Source organism: Carassius carassius, chromosome 23 (assembly GCF_963082965.1).
Source record: "Carassius carassius chromosome 23, fCarCar2.1, whole genome shotgun sequence".
Taxonomy (NCBI): Eukaryota; Metazoa; Chordata; class Actinopteri; order Cypriniformes; family Cyprinidae; genus Carassius; species Carassius carassius.
In genome coordinates, this window is record NC_081777.1 from 29,858,450 (window position 1) to 29,882,574 (window position 24,125).

At 36.8% G+C, this 24,125-nt stretch overlaps 1 protein-coding gene across 1 annotated transcript in view; it reads right to left on the bottom strand.

Annotated features, from left to right (window-relative positions):
• LOC132101734 (sucrase-isomaltase, intestinal-like) overlaps positions 1 to 24,125 on the bottom strand; it is a 67,912-nt gene that overhangs the window by 19,581 nt on the left and 24,206 nt on the right. The window contains exons 25-40 of the mRNA XM_059506911.1: positions 21,347 to 21,490; positions 21,017 to 21,211; positions 20,423 to 20,577; positions 19,480 to 19,648; positions 18,111 to 18,207; positions 12,952 to 13,064; positions 12,541 to 12,666; positions 11,357 to 11,488; positions 10,810 to 10,929; positions 9,637 to 9,699; positions 9,063 to 9,179; positions 7,566 to 7,656; positions 7,333 to 7,471; positions 7,102 to 7,235; positions 6,576 to 6,610; positions 6,201 to 6,317 (exon numbers count right to left, since the gene is read on the bottom strand). Of these exons, the coding sequence (XP_059362894.1) occupies positions 6,201 to 6,317; positions 6,576 to 6,610; positions 7,102 to 7,235; positions 7,333 to 7,471; positions 7,566 to 7,656; positions 9,063 to 9,179; positions 9,637 to 9,699; positions 10,810 to 10,929; positions 11,357 to 11,488; positions 12,541 to 12,666; positions 12,952 to 13,064; positions 18,111 to 18,207; positions 19,480 to 19,648; positions 20,423 to 20,577; positions 21,017 to 21,211; positions 21,347 to 21,490 (1,947 nt within the window). The remainder of the gene's footprint in view (positions 1 to 6,200; positions 6,318 to 6,575; positions 6,611 to 7,101; positions 7,236 to 7,332; positions 7,472 to 7,565; positions 7,657 to 9,062; positions 9,180 to 9,636; positions 9,700 to 10,809; positions 10,930 to 11,356; positions 11,489 to 12,540; positions 12,667 to 12,951; positions 13,065 to 18,110; positions 18,208 to 19,479; positions 19,649 to 20,422; positions 20,578 to 21,016; positions 21,212 to 21,346; positions 21,491 to 24,125) is intronic.

Consider the following 24,125-nt stretch of genomic DNA (forward strand, 5'->3'; position numbering starts at 1 on the left):
CACCTCCAATCCCTGCCGGTACGAGATTCAAACCCACAACCTTAGGATTATGAGTCCAACTCTCTAACCGTTAGACCATGACTAAGCTTTGTACATCAGGATTTGGAAATTATCTGCCATTCTTCTTCTCACCTCTCAAGCTCTGTCAGGTTGGATGGGAGCAGACACACGTGTTCAGGTTATTCCAGAAATATTTGATTGGGTCAAGCCCAGGCTCTGGCTGGGCCACTCATGGACATTCACAGAGTTGTCTATAATCCTCCCTAGGGACATTGTCCTGTTGGAAGGTGAAATTTCTACCTACATTACAGTCTACCTGAGGTTTTGAATGCTCTGAACTAGGTTTTAATTAAGACTTTCTCAATATTTTGGTGCACTGAGCTTTTCTTCTACTCTGACGAGCCCCTCAGTCCCCACTGCTGAAAAACAGCCCCACAGCACAAGGCTGCTACCAGCCAGCAACAATAATAATAATAATAGTAATGGCAGCCTAAGCAAACAGACTGAATACTGTTGGGTTTATATTGTTCTTACCCTTCTGACCTCTAGAATATTTAGTATTGTCCCCTTTCTCACTCATATAGTGAAAACGTCTAAGGTTACGTATGTAACCTGGTTCCTCGAAGGAACGAGACCGCTGCGTTGAGAACAGCATGGCGTCTCTGAATAACGTGTATAATCAATCCAATGGAAGGGCGAGACGTCATAGCCGGGTGACGTCAGAGACCAGGAAGCATAAAAGCATGAGCGGCGAAGCCGATAATCAGCCTCAAAGGATGAAGCAAGCGCCGGCCAGAGATGCCGGAAGTGTGGCACTGCGACGCAGCATCTTGTTCCTTCGAGGAACCAGGGTTACATACGTAACCTTAGACGTTCCTCTTCAGGAACTCGAGCTGCGTCAAGAACGAATGGGGAACGAGAATGCCCACGCTGCCAGACTTTCAAATCTCTGCCTAGTGAGGAAGATCACAGCTAAAGCAAGAGAAGTAGCATGACAGAATTCGGGGACAACCCGTCCAATGGCCAAACTTCAGAAGGAGTGAGTCTTGACCCCTAGGAGAGGGGTCCATGGCCGCCACGTAGACCTTCAGGGTGGAGTGGGTCAACCCTGCGGAGAGCCTGCAGGAACTCCAGCACTGTACCATCCGGGCAGTTAACTGGGTCGAGCTGGCGGTCTCCGCACCAAGAAGGGAAAAGCTTCCACTTCAAGGCATACAGTTTCCTCATTGAGGGAGCTCTGGATTGGAGAACGGTCTTACAACCTCGGTTAAGAGACCGGAAGCTAAGAGTTGTGCCTCCTCAGAGACAACACTTACAGCCTCTAAGCTCCATGCGGGGGCGCACCCTCCGCCTGCGAGAGGAGATCTCTCCTGACGGGAACCTCCCATGGAGTGCCGTCAAAAAGAGAAATCAGGCCCAGAAACCATACCCGGCCCGTCCAGAACGGGGCTACTAACAGCAGCCGGACTCCGTCCCGGCGCACTCTCTCCAGAACTCCCGAGAGCAGAGCAATCAGGGGAAAAATGTACAGATGAAGCCTCGGCCATGTCTGTACTATGGCGTCCAGCCCCAGTGGCGCTGGATGAGTCAGAGGAAGCCAGAGGGTACAGTGCGATGTCTCTCGAGTCGCAAACAGATCCACCCGAGTCTGCCCAACATCTCCAACTCTGCTTCATCACCTCAGTGTGAAGCCGCCATTCCCCTGGCCTCGGCCCCTGCCTCAACAGGATGTCTGTTCCCATATTAAGATGCCCAGGAATGTGAACTGCTCTGAGCGAGAGGAATTCGTCCTGGGCCCACACAAGGATCTGGTACGCTAGTTGTATAAACGGCGTGAGTGCAGACCTCCTTGGTGGTTGATGAAAGAGACCACCGCTGTTCAGGGACTGAGCCACAGCATCAGTACTCTCGTAGCTGAAGTCTCCTAAAAACGACGGTCCTCAGACCCACATCGTCTGCTAGGAAGACTAGACCAAACCCTGCTCGGGGCAGGACCCCGTGAAGTACACTTGGCAGGGGATCCCACACCGCCATGTGACCTCCTAAGGGAACCAGTCTCGCGAGACTGGCCTCTGGTGCGCCTAGAGCCACTAGCTCGGTGCCCTGAAGCGGTGGACCGGCAGGGGACGACCGTACTAGCTGCTCTAGAGACCTCCGTAGGGGTAGCGAGCCTCTCAGCACCGCTACGTTTCCGGGCGGTAACTGAGAGAAGCGACCGCAAGATCGCATGCACGGACACACTCCTCGGAGTGTGCCCGGTGAGAGCGGAGCACTTAACAGCGAGAAAAGCACAATCAGCCCCCCGAGACTTGACTGCGCAAGCTCCACTCTTCATTAATGCTGCTTATGTTAATATTAGGCATAATATGCTTGTGTGACTGGTGCTTGTGCAACTGGCAAACTCATAGACGCCTTTCCACATCAATCTCCTCAGAGAAAGACAGGCAGCGCGTCGCGCCCTCTCATCGGGGAGAAAGTACCGCAAACGCGGGCTTCCGACCACCGAGAGCGAGCGCCGGATCTGGTGGCTAAGAAAGAAGATAAGGACTTGTCCGTCTTACCTTCCTTCCAGCAGATCCGAAAGCGAATCCCGCGAGCACAACCACCGCTCCGCCCTCGGCGAAAGAGGGGCTGGCACCGTGAGAAACACCAGTGAAAGCTTTCTCCTCAAAGAGAGCCTTCTGAGAGTGAAGCAAAGGCTCGCATCACAGCCGTCAACTCCCTCCAGAGCTGACACTGCGCGCTTCACTCTCAAGCAGACAACACACGAGCTGCGTGTGTCCCTACCTTTTTGTTTTTTTGTTTTTTGGCAGGGAAAACACACAGCCTGAACGCTGCCTGCTCTCGCCCAAAACTTCTCTTGATTGAAGCTTTGACAATGTAGTTTATCAGTGGACAAACAACACTAAATAAGACTCACAAACAGATAGCGACTGACACACACACAGAGCGCTTGCTGAAGACACAAGGCTGATTACTGGCTTCCCCGCTAATGCTTTTATGCTTCCTGGTCTCTGATGTCACCCGCCTTTGACATCTCGCCCTTCCATTGGACTGATTATACACGTTATTCGGAGACGCCACGCTGGATGCGTTCCCCATTCGTTCTCGACGCAGCGTCTCGTTCCTGAAGAGGAACTCCTTCTGCTAATGTAATGGGGAAATCTAATGTCTCTGTGTTAACGTGTTTGACTAAACTAGACCTTCCTCCAGTTAGAGCCAACTGCTGCTCGCAGACAATAATCCAAATTATTCCAAATGTACTGCCCTCTGACTCCATTAGCATATGACTTAGCATGATGGAGAGACGGACGAACTTGGAAACACTTGCAAGAGTGTAAGAATTATGAGCCACGCTGCAGAAGCCCTTCTCTCTGTATCTCTCTCCTTCTCTCTCTCTGGCAGCTGGCAGAACATAAGAACATTTGTACTGGCAAATGACTGCCAGATATTAGGAGCAAATAAGGTCTTATATAATAAGTCTTTCTGAATTTCTTTCAGTGTCTGTACATCTATCATTTACACCCCCACCAGCTTGTATTGCACTTGAACTTGAGCACACAGTTTCTATGAAATGGGTGGTTGGAGCTGACAATTTCACAATATTCTGCAAAATCTTCTGCTAAAGAAATACTTTTCATAAGTATGTCAATTTCTTGATCTTGTGGAATTGATCTTGTTTATAATTTTATAATTGGAAAACATAGACACTTTTTAAGAAAATTTAATTAATTTATTTTGTTTTATTGTTTTCACAGAAACCAACTTTTATTGCTTGGACCTTGTTTTTCAACAATATTAATCATGAAAAATGCCATGAAAAATACTTTGAATGCTTTAAGTGAAATTATTCAACTTTTAGAAGTACACTACTATAAAGATGACACAAAACTGACTACATTAAGTCTCTGTTATTCACTATCTGACATTTTTTTGTCTCTATCACTTAGAAATTCAGGCCACCTTGACGCTCTCCATCCGTTTGTCTCTGGATGACCTTCCGTTTGCCTGCATAGCCACATTAAAGCTAATGACATCTTGGAGGGGTAATTACAGCAGCAAGGGGACGTGCAGGGATAAACACGTCCGGCGCGGGGTAGAGGCCAGCTGAGGACAGTCTCTTATTGAAACTGTCATTGAGACATGCAGAGGACACATCCACACCGGACCAAGTGAATGACTCGGCAGAACACCAGCAGAAAATGTCACGCAAACACTACTCTGCACTTTTGTTTTAATAAAGCCCTCTAAATTCCCTGGTCTCTGGCAGTGCATGTCGAATACCAGAATTAATACATCTCATGCTATTTTAAAAGCAATTTTGTTAGCATTTTTACTTCTGTGTTTTATTCTAGCCCAAATCCCAAAGGAATATGCACATATAATATTGCACAAATGTTTTTGCTTTTTCGCCAGTTTTATTGAAAAAGACAAATAAATGATAGGGAGCAGATAGCAAACGCTATGTCTTCGACCCCAATTTCTGTCATAATTTGCAGCAAATCCTGAAGGACTGTAATAGAAATTCTCATATGATTGTAACATAACATAACACAAAAAAACCCTGATCTTTTAGTTTCCAATACCTTTTCCAAAAGGACTGTCATAATTACCAACAAGAAAAAAAAGAAAAGAAAAAGGATAGCGAGGTTTAAAGAAATACTGACGGATTTTACAGTTCCTTCAGTTTCTCTACAAATGTTCCTTTAACCATTCAGACATCAATTCCAATACAATAAAATAAGAATCCTGCAAATGAAATAAAATAAAAATCTTAAATTAAATAAATAGTAAATTAAATATTTTAATTAATTGTTTACATTAAGTTTATTTTATTTGAGATTAATTTAAATAAATAAATAAAAATAAATAAATAAATAAATAAATAAAAATAAATAAATAAATGATCTGTGCACATCCTTTTAGGATTATTAGGCTACATTTCCACTGCAAATACTATCTGTTTGCTCGTCCTTTGTTTAATCACTCTTTTAGCAAAGCCGTTTCTAAATGACTGATGCCCAGGAGGGTTCTGAATAACTTTGAGCATTTAATTATACCCCATATATATCTGTTAGCAACGAAGCTGCCACGTCCGCTCACTGAAGAATTTTCCCCACACCATATCGATCTCTCTCACTCCCCGGGCGTATTGGATTTTTGTGACAGGTCCCAGCTCTTGCAAAGGTCACATTTTAAACAAGTTCCGGAGTGAATACCTGACAGCCCACCTGTCTACAGATGCCAGATATTAGTCAGAGGCCGTGTGGGAGGCCCTTTTCAATTGCCGCTGTGTGTTTTGGAGCTACTGTATGTCTCAGTGATCAGGGATCATTTTTTACTCTCTCAGGGCGTCATACAGACAAGCGTTAATGTAGGAAGTTTTCATCGCTGCTCAGTCATTGACATTATCTTGTTTCACCGTGTGTTTTGATGCCCGTCACTCACTGTCACTGATTATCAGGCTTAACACCATACAAGGCTCAATTAAGGTCCATTTCACACTGTTTGCGGTAATGGCCCCACATGTCCCCTGTCACGTCCATCAACTTTCTGAGCATGATTAAGCTTAATAAAACCAAAATTGCTTGGTGAAATTGTCATAAAAGTTGAACTGTAAATAATAATAATAATATTACAGTAGTAATATTCCTTTTAGGTTATTTATTAATATTTTAACTTAGTAATAATAATAATAAAATATATATATATATATATATATGTTTTTTTCTCTCTCTCATTTAAATACTAATTTCTGTATTTTACAATAGTAATATTTCTTTAGTTTAATATTCTTTTAACACAAATAATTATATTATTTTATATTATATTTTACATGCATATAGACCTTTTTGGTCACACTTTATTTTAGGGTCCAATTCACACTATTAACTAACCTTTAACTATAACTTTTGCCTCAATTAACTCCTTATGTGATGCTTACTTATAGATTATAAGGTAGTTGTTAAGTTTAGGGAATTGGGTAGGATTATGGATGTCATGCAATATATGTACTTTATAAGCACTAATAAACAGCCAATTTGTTAATAATAGACATGCTAATAAGCAACTAGTTATCAGTGTGAATTGGACCCTATACTTAAGTGTTACCACATTTTTAATGTTTAATCACTATTTTTTTCTAATTATATTGTATACCCCTACAAACAAGCCCATCACAGTTAGAACTGTGTTCTTACTGGCATGTTGATGGTGTTATGGTTTCTGGAGAATGGATAGAAAGCTCCAAGCTGCATCCAGCGCAAGCACATCTCATATTCAGCAGTGTTAAAGAAGCCGCAGATATCAGCCCCGGTCTGAAACACAAGCGAAAACGGAGAATGAGAATCGAAAAGAGACATAGAGAGAGAGAGAGAAACACAAATATAGATCTCTGTAAAAACAGCTCCACAAGTGCCCACTCCAAAACATTAATAAATAAACTCTATAGGCAGTATAATGGCTGCGTGCTAGTGTAATGTACCCAGTTTAACTAAAAACATTGTTTGATAGGAAATAAAGCAGTAATTAAAAATCAATAGCAAGTGCTGCAGCAGGGCGAGGAATGCACTTACGTAAGGGATGCCAAATATGCTGAACTCCATCATGCCTGAAAGACAGAAAGAGAGAGGAGTTTGGTTTTCATGGATCCAGATATCCAGTTAATGCACTGAACAGTACAGTAGATGTTCAACAAAATCACCATGTTTAATGAGGGAGGTGAGTCAAAAACTAAAGGATAAGGACAAACAGTTTGTATATAAAGCTGATTGCCCATGCTAAACTTGTTGCCATGTTCTTAGAGTGTTCTGGCTGGTTTGTTACTGGCCTGTTTTAAGAAGTCTCTATAATAATCTGAGGCAAGGTTGTGTATCTTGCTGTCCTTAATTTGATTCCAAGTTCTGTTGTGTTCAGTTTAGCACTTGGTTTTCTGTGTTTTTTCCCCACTTGCATATCTCTGCTATCTTTTCTTTAACTCTGGCACCATATTTAAAAAAAATGTCATGACATTTTTGATGCCTCATAAGACCAATACATTGAAATTCCATTGCAGAACTGTCCTAGCTATGCTTATCTTCCCACAAATGAATAAACACATACCTATGATGGACTTCAGAAGCTGGTCCCAGGCGGAGTAGTTGTCTCCCAGCCAATGTCCTGCCCAGCGTCCACTAGACGGGTATGTTGAACGGGTAACTATGACACCTCTCTTTCCAGTTGTACTAAGCAAAGCACTGGGTAATACACATAAAAAAATATCAGGATTTAAAAATCATTCCAGAACAACTAAGTAATAAAATAATATTGAATACAGAGGAACAGAAAACTCACTCATAAGTGGGTTTTGTGTGAGCCCAGCCATACAAGTTGTGGACATCGTAATGTTTGACACGTGTGCCGTCAGCCAGGATCTGCTCGCTGTTCATGCATAAAGTCTTGTGCTTTAGACCTCTCTGCATGGACTCCAGTGCTGGGTAAAGTCACACACATCCCAATTAATTCTGGATGTAAAATGCTAGATAGAAGTGTAAATGTTGCCCATTGTGCACTCATTAGTAACTTACGGGGCATGTATGGAGGATCTTCTAAATCTTTATTCCCTAGACAATTTTCTCCAACGGTGCCATGCACAAAACTGGCCGGCTCATTCATGTCCTCCAGAAAGCAAAACACAATGACAATGTTATGATTCAAAGAATGCAAAGGAGAAAACTGTGAACGTATGCAAATGAATGCATAAATGTTCTTGCACAGCTTACCATGACTTTGTCAAATAGGACATATTCCACAATCATCAACAAGATTTCAACAACATTCCTATGAATCTATAATTTCCCTCCGAATTTTGAGGTATTTATCGGTAACAGTTAGAGTTAGATATGTTGCTTTAAGAGCAACAATGGCGTGCAATGGTACAAATGTGCTCAAACAATATATTTTACCATATTTTTTCATAAAACTGACTGTTTACTTGTCTGCTTACCCCCAGTAAAAAACGTAATACATTTAAATACATTTATTTAATACTAAGTACAGTTTAAACCTATTAACATTTTAGTTACTGATATGAAAATTATAATTAAACTTATTTGGATTACTACTACTGATGAGGACTGCATAATCTGTGAATAATATCAGTCTTTAAATTCAAGATATTTAAAGTGTACCTGAAGTGTACTTGCAATAATTCCACTTAAGCACAATCAAATATACTTCAGTATATCTTAGTTGTGCACTAATTCCACACAATTTAACGATTACTACATGCTGATTGGATATTACAGAAGTACACCATTCTAATTTGAGTTTATTTCCCAGTAAAAAAAAAAAAATAGTTCTTCCAATTTAACAGACTTTAAGTATACCAATTTAGTATACTAAAAGTACAATTGCAGGGTATTTTATTAAGTACATAAATATTTAAATGTCTTTGTAGTATACTTGGTATGAAATAAATGTATTTCAAAAACATTTTAGTATAGTTATTTTTCATTAGGTACATGAAACTGTATGATTTCTAAGTTTCTGTCTAATCTTTCATAATTGAAAACAAACTTTGCAGTGGTATGTTTAATGACAAAAATAGTTTGTAGAAGCCTTCAATACAGTTGCTAAATATTTTTTTTTTATATTTGGGGGGGGGGGGGGGGTTGTAGACATAGTCTCAGAAAAAATATTTGCCCTAATCTTATTTTTCATGATATCTTCTTCAGATTTGAAATAGAAACTCATGAGACATGTGACTTTCAATCAATACATTTTCTAGATTGCTCCAGGTCTGATTTCATGTATTTTTATATTAAAAATCAGTGCGGTAAAAAAGTTTTCAAGGCACTTCAGTGTCTATAACTTTTAATATTTTTGTGGATTATCAAATCTGGTTGATAAAAAATAAAGCCCAAAGGGTCTTCTTTCCAAAGACACCAAAATTATGTGTGTAACTAACATACTAACATAATTAGTTACTTATAGTTATCAGAATGTCTAATCAAAATAAAGCATAACTTTACATTTCTTTGCTTTTCATTCCAGCATGAAAATGAACAAGACAAAGCACTCACGATCCAGAGTCCGTCAAACTTCATGATGTTGTTGTAAAAGTCTTTAATCTGCTCTCCCCACCACTCTGCTGTACTGGTCTTGAAGAAATCAGGGAATGCTGCGAAAGCTCTGAATAGCTGAAAGTTGAAGTGAAACAAACATTCTTAGAATTGCTGCAGGTTTGATGCAGTGGTTTAATGATCACTACATGCTTTTTGGAAATTACAGTAGTGCAAAATGCTTATTTATTTAAGTATTAATGTGCTGGTTCACTTCTGATCTGTTCTCATTGGCTGGTGGTGTGTCTTCTACATGCTGATTGGCTAAAATAATAGTGGGAGATATAGTATAACACTATTTTGTGCTAATTGACTGGTTGTCACGGTGTCTTCTTCATGCTGATTGGTTGATCGTATCTATGATGTCACCTTCATCTCTATTGACTGCGTTTGCAATTATAGCCCATTGTACTGATCATTTCTGAATGAATAGACTTGGATAGGGGGGACAAGAGAAAAGATGTCCGGTTCACTGATTAAAGAGAGATAGAAAGAGTGTGATTTATAGAGATAATGAAGTGAGAGAGGCAGATACCTCTACTTGAGTATCCCAGTCCAAAGAATTGTCCACAGTGATATTGGGATAGTCAGGCCATACCTATGCCAGACAGAAGAGAATACTTTGACAAGCCTTACACTGTACATTGATTAGTTGATTTATACACATTTTAATTTGCCTCTGTTCGTAGAGATTTTTATACAGATGCCAATTTTTTTTTAGGTTGGATAGAATGTGTAATCTCTGACCCAGTTTGTTTGCTGGCTTCCATGACTGCAGTATGATTTATTTTACACCAAATGGCAACATGGGGTGCCAAAATATTATTGGGTACATTGGCAGAGGGTAGAGTAACACAGACCAAAAGAAAGCAGACATTCTGTCACATTTAATATTAGAATACCTGGCTGATGTGCTGTTTTTCAAAGAAAAATGTATGTGAACTTAGCATGTTTCCTGAATTTCTGCAAACATATTATGTTATTTTATGCTTTAGTGCAGTCAAAACTTGCATTATGCACCTTTAACCTCATTTAACTTCAACTCTGAATTCTACAAGCATTTGAAAATAATCTTCATTCACCATTTTGGAGATGATGTTCAACTTCTAACTAAAGTATGTGTTAATTAATTCCCCTTCCAGTGGTTATTCCCAATTAAGACTAAATTAGAAAAAAATCCAATTTAAGACTTTCATAATAAAACATATCAAATCATAATGACAATATCCTTGTTGCCAATGACATCATTTTTGGAGGGGGAACAACAGCACAATTAGTTTTGAGAATTTGCAATTGATTTGATGATCAATGCCGTTTTTCTTTTTGGTATCATTTGGTTTGTTTCATTATAAAACATACATCCTTTTTGAAAAAAAAAAGTAAATTGGTATGACAATATACAATTTAAAAAAAATGCTTTAACTGCTAACTGTCAAACCCTCAGTGAGCAATGGCAAACTTACTGTATTCCTATGCTAACAGGCAATGATAATCGTTTAGATAATTGCATTACACTTTTTTTTAAAATAACAACACAAGAAAACCAAGCTACAAATATACTGTTCAATGTTCAAAGTTCAATGTACTGCAAAACACGAAGGACCTCAAACTAGTGCCACAGAGCAGAGCAAAATATTCTGTCAACAAAACTATGAGGCATTGACTCAGAATCAATATATGTTCCTCTTCCCCCTTGTGTTTGTCATACCTTCCCCCACACAATGTCATTGCTGAACTCAGAAGGCCATTTGATGAAAACGTCTTTTTGAATTCCGGTCTCAAATGCAGGGTAGGAGCCTTTTGTCTCATTGCCCGCTATCGCCGGGTCCTGAAACATACAAACAAACAAAGCATGTAAAAATGTAGTAGAAGGAAATCCAAGGCACTCTTCTTAGAATGTCTTTTATTTTCTAACATGAAATAGCCAGTCCAAAAAAGGCTTTTTATAGTTTTCTAAAGAAGAGTGCCTTGGATTTCCTTCTACTACATTTTTACTGAATTCCCGACCCCAAAGAGCACCTTCAACAAAACCCTTTTTTTTTTTTTTTTTTTTTGAACTCCTTGAGCACCCTGGACCCCTTTTTTCTTTCAAACAAAGCATGTAGTTCTGGTACAGAATACATTTCTCTCTATGCTTCTAGCCAGAATAAGAAGACAGTACTGATGTCAGACTACTTCGATCGCTCTGTTCTCATTACAGTTACCATTTCATGGAAACAACTTTGTTTTTCCCAGTAATTGAGAATAGTTTGTACCAGGATGAAGATGAAACGCATTCCCTCAGCTCTCATCTGGTCCACCAGAGTAGGCAGTTCTTTAAAATTATCTTGGTCCAGCGTAAAGTCCATCTGCCTCTCCATGTAGTCAATGTCTGCATATTGCACATCCTTTAAGGGATCAAAGGTCAATTATTATGATTATTAAACTTAAATGTAAACTTCCAAAGTGACTGAGAAATTAAGCGAAAACTAAATAAGGCCTTTTGGTTTGATACAAAATGAATGGTATTATGTTATAAGCAGCTCCTATGCATTTGCTAAGGTGTTTTGGGTGCTTGGGATGGGATACTTTCAAAATATGTTCACAATTACTGATCAGATTCTAATTAATGTAACTGATAATTTTACACACACATACACACACACACGTATATGCATACAATATTTTATAGTCCTACAATTATATAGCCCTTAAGTTCAAAAAGAAGAAGAAGAAGAAAAAGTAACATTATATATCTTAAAAAAACATTGGTATGCACACATACAAATTTAGTTCAGAAGATTGTGAATCGTCTCCCTTAATTATAGAGAAAATATTAATTAAAACTACAAAAAATAATTTTAATAAATAAATAAAAAACATGAATAATATGAATAACTGATTTTTTTATTAATAAAAAAAAACTACCCACTAACTCGTTGTGAAATAACTGGCTTTAAGTTATTAATTATGAAAGTGTCTTCATCATTGGTTTTGTCCATTCATAAGCTGCCAAGTGTAATTTAGTTCCAAGATGATAAAGTTCCTATATATATTTCACACCTACAATACATATTCCAGACGAGTACAATACAAAGAGTTAGGGGTTTGTTCAATTTGTTAGCACAACCTATGTGCAATTATAAATACCAATGGTGTTTTTCTTAGAAGAAACTTCTAATAAAAGGACCATGAAGGCTTTTTTATAAAATGTATGAGTCGGTGACTCTCTTCATTTACCATTTTAAGTCTTAATATAGCTACAGAATGTTACATTTTTATCATTCAGGTTGCACATCCCAGCAAAATAACCAGTTGAGGTATTTAAAGTGAGAAACGCAATATTCCTGAAGTTCTAATGCAAGTTTTGAAGGTCGTGAGAGTTACGTAAACTGTGTGATTGTTGTGTTCAGAAGGAGAGTGAAAGACACATGCACAAACTACAAGATGAGATTCTTACATAAGGTATTTGAGCTGCTTTCATGTCTCTGTAAAGATCTGCGATCTCTGTATCATTGGAGTAGCCGTAGCGGCAAAGCTGGAATCCGAGCGACCAGTAGGCTGGAAGAACCGGGCGGCCGATCATCTGTCAGACAAAACGCACAAACCGTGAGAAAAATATTTGACATTTTATGCAAATACATTTTAGGACATAAATATTCAAGTGGCTAAAGAGAATCTAATAGCCCCTTCTGTCTATGTGACAAGCAAGCTTCCTTTAGATAAATATTTATGTATTTCATTTAAGCATTTGAGTTTTTGGATGTTATTTTGTGTGTGTGCTTAGATTGAGTACACTGTGGGCAATGAGGCAGAGAGACTCCAGCTGCTAAACCTCATCAAGCCAAGAAAAACACACACACACACACACCTCAGTGTACTGCTGAACAACTTCTTCTGGAGTGGGTCCCATCACCATGTAGAAGTCCAAGATACCTCCGATGGTGTGGTAGGTCAGAGTTGGAGTAGGTTGGAAGGCCACATCTAAAAGCAAAACAAGAAGAAGGAAAAAAAGAAGAGAAAAAAGGATGAAATCATCCCTGTGACTCAATGTGTCGCATCAGCTTATTTGTTTACACACCTACACTTACAGTCAGCAATAGTGGATTCCCTCTAAAGCTAATATGACAGACAGCACGCTGGACACAGTTTATAACAATGTTTACAACACACACACACACACACACACACACACACACACATATATACAGATGCATCTCAAATTTGAATTTTTTGAAAAAGTTTTTTGTAACATTTCAAAAATGAAAAAAATGTCATGTATTCTAGATTCATTACATGTAAACTAAAACATTAGTTTACAAAAGTTTAGTTTTTTGTTATTGTTTACATTTTGATGATTAGAGCTTACAGCTCATGAAACTCAAAAATCTGGTATCACAAAATATAAGAATATTTCCTAAAATAAAAATAAATAAATAAAAACAAGGATTTGCAAAACAGAAAAGTTCAAGTTCTTTAAAGTATGTTCATTTATGCATTCAATACTTAGTTGGGGCTCCCTTAGGACAAACTCCATGGAAGGGATCCGCCTGTGGCTCTGATCCACTGTTTCTCATCTTTCTCTTTAAAATATACTATATTTTCCATATGGGGTTCAGGTCAGGCATGTTGGCTGGCCAAACAGGCACAGTAATATTGTAACCGTCAGAGTTTTCGCTGTCCTGTTGAAGTTTGTCCCTCTGCAGCTACGGTAGTCCTCTGACGTCACCCAGCTAGCCGTGAGTGGCTAAACAACTCATTTGCGTCTAGGTCAGTTCCTATAAAATAGTCTGCACTGTTGGGCTTAGAGAGATTCTCTGGTGTTCAGATACATTTTGTTACTGCTTGGGTATGTGGTTTTCCTGTGCAACGAAGGTATGGTAAATGTTTATATGATGTAGCAAGCTAAGCATTTATATTGTATCTAATACTGGGCTATTGGAAAATAGGTGTTTGACTGATTGCCAGATGCTTCCGGGTAATCGTGCTGTGTATTACTGAAGGTATTATTTGTGCATTGTGTATATCAAGCACTAATTTTAATGATTTTGTGTTTGTAGACAGATTGCTCCTGCTGCTTTGCCTTGCCCAAATTAAGTTTTATAGATATCTTTTCTTTTCTTTTTTATTGTGGTTATTTTGCTGTAGCCTCCGTCTACATATCTATCCGACTGATATGGTATTGGCTGTACTAGTGGTGTATAGTTTTACATTCTCTATCCACTCTGGTAGTGATAACTTTCTTGTAATTTTCTTCCTTTTTCTAGAGTACTAGAGTAGCTGCTCATAAGAGAGGTTCCTGGTTCCGTCCTCGCGCACTGCACCACGTATTGTAGTGGTAATCTGCACTTCACAATATTGATTGAATCATTGGCTTGTAGTGGTTGTGCCTGTCTGTGTGTGTGTGTGTGTGTGTGTGTGTGCACGTGATCGTGGGCTACAGTATCCAGAGCACGGGCGGTGAACGTCACGCGTATCCCGGACAGGTAACCTGCCTTGACAGTGAATCAGTATTTTCTAATTAAATTGTTAATCGTATTGTCTCTTGTAACAGCCAATACCAGGTCTAGTCTCTCGTTTTAATACTGTGCCTCCAGTATGACGATGTGACTCTTGTATTATACTATTGTACAATAAAGTTTTGTTATTATTTTTATATTGAAAGCACGTCTCTGTTCAGTTCATCTTTGGTGTATTGCTACGAACCTGCTTGCCTTCGATTAGATAATTAGCAGTTAAGGTGCAAAGTATATCCTGGTGTGAGAGGCACCAGGTGGCGTAGTCAAGAACCTTTAAATCTAGATCTGGTCAAAGATATATCGGGTCACAATATCATGGTCAGAAAAACCACTTGGAAGTGATTTTGGCACTGTGGGCAGGTGCTAAAGTCCTGGTGGGAAAATAAACAGCATCTCCATAGCTTGTCAGCAGATGGAAGCATAAAGTGCTCAAAAATCTCCTGGAAGACAGCTGCATTGACTTCGATAAAACACAATAAACCAACGCTAGCAGTTGTCATGGCCCCCTTAAAATCAAGCAACTTGGATTCTCTGCCTCTGTAGTTTTCCTCCATACTCCAGACCTTGATTTTCAAATGAAATGCAAAAATTAAATTTTTCCTGGAAAGAGGGCTTTGGACCACTGAGTCCAATTCAGTCCAGTTCTTTTTCTTCTTAGCCCAGGTCAGATGCTTCTGACGTTGTTTCTGTTTCAGAAGTGGCTTGGTAGTCCTTTTCCTGAAGACGTCTGAGTGTGGTGACTCTTGATGCACTGACTCCAGCTTCAGTCCACTCCTTGTGAAGCTCTCCCAAGTGTTTGAATCGGATTTGCTTGTTAGTATTCTCAAGCTTGCGGTCATCTCTGTTGCTTGTGCACCTTTACCTACCCATTCTCTTACGTCCAGTCAACTTTGCAATTGCAACTTTGCAACTGTGATTCACCCTCTTTGTGTCAATGATTGTCTTCTGGACCAAGTCAGCAGTCTTCTCCATTATTGTGGTTTCAACGAACAAGAGACACCCGGAATTTATATTGTAGGGTTGGTCATTTAATGAAACTCAAAAGTAAATATTCTAATATTTTGTGATACTGGAATTTTGACTTTCATTAGCTGTAAGATCTAATTATTAAAAATTATTTTTCATGTAATGAATCAAGAACATATACGAAAGTTTAAAATTTTTAAATAATAAAACCCTTTTTTTTTTGATGCACCTGAATATATAATTCCCTTATTATCAGTAATAATTACTATAAAATTCTCATTACTGTAGAAGTTTTTCTTTATTTTTCATTCCTTAATAGGACTAAAATTCTTCTGTGAAGTAATTGGCTTCAATATATTCATTATGAACGTGTCTTATAAATAGTTATAATAATAAATAATATGAATAATATAAATAATATATTTATTTTATTTATTATATTCAATCTATTTTCCAACTACAATATAGATGTGAAGTAATTGGCTTTAATTTATTATTTTAAAAGTGCCTTTATTGCTTTTTTCTGTGCACAATCTGCCTATTTACTATTAGCTATTTAAAAAAAAAGGAAAGATTCCTTCTCAAGCACTCAAGCACATGCATAAAGCTTGCCACAGAGCACCGGCAGAAGTAATTATCATTAAAATTTTAATAATTCATAAATGATAAACTAGTGCTTTCTTTGTTCTCGATCTGGGCGACACTGACTCATGATCTCCTGTGTGACTGTTTCATACAGATTACATAATCGGAGAATATTTGTCTTCCATTTGAATTGGTTTATTTGAAAGTAGACATTTCACTTTCTATTGATTTTTTTTTATGTCTATAAAGCAAACATACACAGAGTTTTGGAGTTTCGCACTCAACTTCACTCAGACAGATACAGCAGAAAGCGCATCGTGTTTCTTTCATTATTTTACAAAAGCGCAATATTTTGTTGCTATTTTGAGTGCACAAAAATAAATGTAGAGTTTGTACAGATGCAAAAGATGTATTATTTTTATCTGTATGACCAAAAAAGAGGGTGTATTTTAAAGTGCCCCTATTATGCCATTTTTAAGGTTGCTAATATTGTTTTATGAGTCTCCTAAAACAGGTTTACATGCATGCAAGTTCAAAAAACTAGTTTTCTCAATTTGTATATTTGTTTTACCTAATTTCTAAATTATCCGTAAACGACTCGTGCATTCACAAGCACAACTGGAGCAGTACATTTCTCAGTGGTAAGTGTCAAGTATTAATAAGTTTGTGGTAATTATAAGATATGATAAATCAAATTTACTCTCACAACGTAGGATACAGCATCTTCTCGACATGATGTTAACCACACAGAAATGTTACTGTGTTTGTGGGTGGGCACTTACTTACATATTTCAGATTATAAGCAATATTTGAGGACGGTGAATAATAGGTGAGTGTTTGGATGTCCTTTGTGATGTACTGGATAGCCTACCACATAGAGCAGCCATTAACAATCTGCGTGTGGACTTTGCCAATGTGGATTTTATTAAGTTTTTTTTTTCTGTGACTAAGCGAATAATACAATTTTGGTCGATTAAGCCTCTTCTGTCTAGTCGACTATTATGGGACAGCTCTAAAAAGAAATGTCAACACATTCAATAAAACCTTCAAATCATTTCAGAGGTCTTTAACACTTCCATTTCTGTTTCATTCTGTATGCGTTGAAGTGTTAAACACATCTGTATTCAAATCATAGGGCACTACTTTGAATTTCTCTGGGTAAAGTGAACCACATCAAAGCTATTCTCCTGTTGCGGTTCTCAGGATGCTCATTTACTCGACTGCCTGTGCATTTGTGTTTATGTAAGAATTAAAATGTATGTGAGTGTTTGCGAGACGGCGGTTGAATGCAGAAGACTTTCTGAGAGCACAATTCTGTTAAAAACCCTTTTCAACAGCACCATTATGTGTAAGCAGCTCAAGAGAAACTCCTGCAATAAGCATAAGCGTTCCTCACACTAAAGCTCAATGACAGCCTCTCGCCTCTGATAAATAGCGACCGCTCTAATCACAACCTTAAGACCTGCTGACAAAACTCACGCCAGCATTGGAGCCAGTAAAAGATGGACTTATTTGTTCCAATGCTAAAGATGCAGCTGACTGATGACATTTAGTCTCATAAATAGACAATCAAAACATTGTTCCCGGAGATACTGTGCTGCCCTTTACATAAAAAGAAATGTGAAGGGCACATACAATTTTGTTTTTTTACAACTTAACTCTGACTTACAGAAAAGTCTGGAATGTCTTTGTTCTGTTCTACAAAAGTTTTTCTCGATTCTCTCCAATGCATTCTGTTATTGTCATCTAAATTAGGTATTTTACAACATCATAATGTTTTTGCCGACCAATTGGAACAGATTTTGCACCAAAAGCATGTATATGCTGCTTTAAAATGTCTCTATTTCGCAGTATCCATATATATATATATATATATATATATATAGAAACTGAAATCAGGGTAAATTGTTTTTTTGGTCCAGGTGAAACACAAATGTTTTGTGTGTTTGGTTTCACTTACCCATAGCATTGCTGTTGAGCAGGAGGACGCCATGAGCATTTTTGGATTTCTCCAGTCCCATATAGAATGGATGAACTCCATAGCTGTTCAGCTTATACTGCAGATGGGGAGAAAGAGATTAGAGTTTGAGTTTGTGATGCGATTTCAGTTGTTCTCAGTGTTAAACAGACAATTAAGTGTTAATGAGAGATTTTTATTTGGCTTAAAGGAAAGAACCCTGCGAATTTTAAGCATCATTACTCCAGTCTTCAGTGTCCCATGATCCTTCATGTGACACTGAAACTGTATAACTTTAAAACCAAATACAGATGCATATATACAAGAATTTAATACCACCACTACTACTACTAATATTTTTATCATTTCTATTTTGTGAAAATATTATTTAATTAAAAAAATCTGAAAAAAAACAAATATAGAAAATGTAGTTTATTTTAATACTGTACTGTGAAAAAAAAATTTGTTAATGTGTAAATATGTAATATATGTGACCCTGGAGGTCTTAAGTCGCTGGGGTATATTTGTAGCAATAACAAAAAAAAAAATTGTATGAGCCAAAATCATTGATTTTTCTTTTATGCAAAAAAATCTTTATGATATTAAGTTAAGATCATGTGCCATGAAGATATTTTGTAAATTTCTTACCATAAATATATAAAAACGTATTTTTTGGTTAGTAATATTCATTACTAAGAACTTAATTTGGACAACTTCAAAGGCACTTTTCTCAGTATTAGATTTTTTTGCACCCTCAGATTCCAAATTTTCAAATAGTTGTATCTCGGCCAAATATTGTCCGATCCTAATAAACCATACATCAATGGAAAGTTATTTATTCAGCTTTCAAATGATGTATAAATCTCAATTTCGAAAAAAAAAAGTACACTTAAGACTGGTTTTGTGGTCCAAGGTCACATATATTTTAATGTGAATATGTTTTAATGTTTTATGTGACTATGCAAACATACATGTTTTATGTGTTATTTTTGATGAGAAAACACCTTGCAAACATTAACTTCCTCAGAATAAACGTATTTCATGGTGGTATTTGTTATACATATAGTTAAATTCATTTAAATTTAAAACATCTCGGAGAAAGGTGGCTTTTATTACATAAATAATAAAAATAATAATAATGTCAAAATGTATTAAAAACCAAAATAAGCTTCATTCATACTATGATCAACTATTTTATGTATGTATGTATGTATTTAATGTTTGAGGTAAACTGTCATAGCATTACTGCTTTTGATTGCCGTATTGAGTGACCAAACCATACACATGACCGTCTGTACTGTGATGTGTATAGTTCAGATAACTTATCATTCAGGAAGGCTTGCAAAACATGACCACTGGTTCTGACACTTACCCCTGGAGGCTGGTCTTTCGCAAACAGGCCGTATTTGTTGAAGTTGAGGTTATGTTTATAGGTAGGGTGCTCTGTTTCACCAAAACCATAGACATATTCTGTGGGAAGGCGTGTGGAGATCTGAAGGAACTGATCGGAGAAAATGAACCCCGGCACGGCAGAGTTCCATCTAGAGAATGAGATTCAACAAAACAGAACACTCAAGATGTTTCCTGTCTTCTGAGGAACAAGTTGCTTTCATCAAGAAGGCTGACTGTGCTTTTATAGTCCTAAAGCTCACAGAAAACCCTGCAAGTGCACCATCAGCACCGCTATTCAGAGCTATTTCTGCATTCAACTCCTTTACAGCACTGCTTCGTTGCTTTTTCTAATTAATTTGTACATGAAATACCTTTGGGAACTTTGACATACAGTAGGTGGACAACCAGAATGGATAATAAATAGTATTCCTTTTAGATGAATGCATTTAAGAAGAATTTAATATATAAACTGTATATTTATTTATATTTATTATATGTATGGATTTTATTTAATATACAAATGGTATATTCCATTTTTATTTAATGCAGTTTCTAAATAAATACATAACATGAAAAACATTTATTCATTTAACTTAAACAGTAGAGCATGTTCATAGCAATGTCAAGGTCATGGGCTCAGTTTCCAAGAAATATATGAAGCAAAAAAAAATCCTTGACTGCAATATAAAGTTGATTTAGATCTGTCAAATGCATGAATGTAACTGCTAAATGCATTAATATAAAGGTATTGTATAAGGTGAAATGGTGAAAAGCCTCAATACATGGTGACAGCAGAAAAAATACCCACTATAACTTATAACTTAACTTACTATGTAGTTACCTTGCAGTTACCTATTAACTACCACAACATTGCCAAAAGAATCTCTCTGAACTCTGTTGTCAGAGTAGTTCAGGTTACTCACATCACTTCTTCTGTTCCTTTTCTGATCACTTGGATCCCAAATGGTTTGTCATTGATTTGAACCCTATAGTCTCTGTTGTTTTCCACTGTTTCTGGTGCGGCTGGCAGGTCAAGGGGAATGGGGACCTCGTAGCGTGCATTTTCTGGGTCAAAGATCTAGATGAACAGCGACAAAATCAGTCATAGTCTTAATCTCAGTCAGTAAATATATTAATTTATTTTCTTAATTCCCATTCCTAAAAAAATACAAAATAAAAAATAATAATAATAATATGATAATATATTAAATTAAATAATGGGGCATGGCACTAGTAATGCCAATGTTATGGGATCGATTCCCAATGCTCCCTAAAATTAAAGGTTCGAAATCTATGGTCCCATGAATAACCTCAAATGTCTGTAGAACCTTTCTATTGCACAAAAGGTTCTTTATAGTGGAAAAAGGGTAAATGTGATAAATTGTTACTCTAAGAACCATTTACCGAAAGGTTCTTTGGGCCAAATGCCTGAATTTAAATATATATATTTTTTTTTTTAATAAATGGATCAATTCTGTATTTGTTTTCGTCTTAATCCTAAATTTAGAAAAGCATACCTTCCAACGTAGGCTTCTTCCACTCAGGTATGTGATATTCACCCGTAGCTTGCTGATGTCTCGAGATCGAGAACGCTGACTTGGGAATTCAGTATTGCGGTCTATATCTACAGTGATGCCGCTTAGTGTCTCAACCTTTTTGCTGGTGATGTAGCCGTGGTTCTCGGAGTAATAACACTTAGGGATACTTGATGGCTAAGAAAAACAATTGTGTTACATAAAATGAGACAAAAGTACACATTTTCCATTCACTTTCCATATACAGACACCAAAACATACTGTCTATCTGAAAATAACAGGGTTGAATATTGCGTATCGTCTCTCACATACCTCCCAGATGCAGCCGCGGGCTTCACATTTGGCCTGGTCTTCACTCCCTTCAGGATAGCAATCAATACTTGCAGGGATTTTGGCATCCCAGTTGACTGTGTAGTCCTTCCCAAGTTCCAGCTCCAAATTTTTCAGATGTAGCACCTAGAAGACCAAAAATACTCAATAAAGTACCTAACAGCAGACCTAACAGATTTTCTTTACCTAACAGCAGTATGGCTGTATGACATACATGAGTTGTCCAGAACGCCTCCTTGAATACAAACAAAGTTGTGTCAATTGTGAACGTAAGAAGTTTTGATCTGCTTCTCCATTTTGCATCCCCTTTAGTATGGAAGGTGAATGGGGCTAAATGTCTTTAAATAGAATATGTAAAATTTGGCCATGTCAAGACACAGTGTTCGTCAATTATGAACACATTTCTTTTGTATGTGTATTCTGGCATCATTTTCTTCATCAGTTTCAGTCGGTAAGTTTCTTTAGTATGTTTTAAGACACAGAGTTTTACCGTGTTAAGACAATGAATTTGAATGTGTCTCTCAATGCGGGCACATTATCGCGATGTTCAAATGTGTAATACTTTTTAAATTAGATTTACCTCTAGATTTATTCACATATTATTTATTTGTTTTAGTTCACTGCTGCATTGCTTTACTGATATATACTGTGCTACAATAAATTAATTAATGCTACAATGTAAATTAAAACTTTTCTACCGGAGAAAGAATATCGAACTAAACAAATAAAAAAGGCATGGCGAATCACCACACAAGACTGACATCACACACAACATAGGTCTGACGTTTGCAGGCATGCAGTCATACCAGTGTACCATTAAGACATCCTTTATTAATAAACATGACATCTGGTGTTTGTATACGTATATAACGATGTATCACTGTATTGCATATGCAAATTTAGTCTCAAATACAGAAATTTACTTGGCTGGTGTGCATGTTGTCATATTAGCATGGACAAACAGCACATGTTGACGTGGTCAAATTTCACGTTAACTTTAAAGACTTTTGTCCCAATCTGGCTTCCATATATTAATATTACACAAAAGACAGCAGGTATATTCAAATCAGAATCCTATCAAGTGCAGATGATGCTTTTATTTAAAGTATGTGGATGACAACAATGTCAAACACTGTTGCATTTGCGTTAGTTGGAGGATGAGCCATAAATTACAGCAGCTGACATTAATGTGTCATGCGTAGTTTAAGACCAAAGTCTGCACGTCCTCGTGTTGTCATTCCAGGACCTTGAGCTCTGAGAGAAAGCGATGCCCTTCATCATAGGCTAATGCGTGTGTGCTTTGAGAGCCCTGACAAATTCAGTTTCTGGTCTGTGAGCATCCCTGGACACTCACTTGGAATGACAGGGCCTCTCCTGGTACCGTAGGGAATCCTGGTCCGTATTAAACAGAAGTCAGGCTTCATTTTGTGGACATGGTTTGTTGGACTGGCTCGCAGTCCTAATTACGTTACTTTGGCTGTGATTTTTATTTTTTTCATTTTTCAGTTCGTTTAGAGATGTTCTCCGAATGTCAAATTACCAAATACATTTCTGAGAATTCTGTAAAGCCCTTTGAAGGACTGCTATTTTCAGATGGCTTTTTGTTGAGAAAACCTTGGCTTTAATAAAAATATTAGATTGAGGTTTCTGTCAATTTATCTGCCTGTTGGCTTTCATTTTTTTTTTTACTTCAGTTGCAATGCATCATGTTTGCATACTGCTGTATAATTCAGTTCAGTAATGCAAAAGTGCTATTACGTTGTGTTTTTTATATATATTATATATATATATATTATCACAATGCAAAAACAACATAAATGTTACTTTCGTTGCAAAAGTGCACAACTGAAAGTGTGCAAATTTAAGCATACTTCATGGTGTTTTTTGTTGCATATTTGTAAGCAAACCATATTACTAATATATATATATATATATATATATATATAGTAAAACTTTAGAATAGGTAACACTTGTTAACTATTAACTACGACATTCTCTCAATAAATTAAAGGTAATTGCTAGGTTTAGGTATTGGGTAAGATTAGGGATGTAGAATAAGATCATGTAGAATAAGGCATTAATATGTTATTAATTAGCACTAATACATGGCTAATATTCTAGTAATAAGCAACTAATAACCTATTCTAAACTGTTACTATATAAATATATTGTTAGCTTGGAATGTTAGCATTTTTATAGCATTATTATAGTTACTCAAGTTAAATCCATTAAAAAATAAAAATAAATAAATCAATACTAGATATAAAATAAATGTTATCAAAGTAAAATAAAAACTTATTTCAGGTAGTTGCCAAGACAACATTTCTTATTTTCATTTAACTGCACTTGATTTACTAAAATAACTAAAACTGAAATACAGATGAATAAAAACTATATAGACATATTTGAAAAAAAAAACAACAAAAAAAAAACAACTACTTATAAAAAAAAACCTACTAAAACTTTTAATAAAAATTATACAAAAGCAAATATACTATATAAATGGAATCTGATAAAAAAAATATTAAGAAAATTTGAGTATAAAATAAAAGAAAATTGAATTTACTAACTTTCTAAGCTAAGTGGTTGCAATAAATTTATTTTAGCTACTTTTAAATAAATTCAGTTGAATAACTTTAAAAAATAATATAAAAAAATGTAGCTGAAATAAATAGTTTGCAGCCAATAAACCTAAAAAAAAAAAAAAAAAAATTTCAGTGTAATATCTCTGTAATACTAAAATAACACTAACTACTTTATA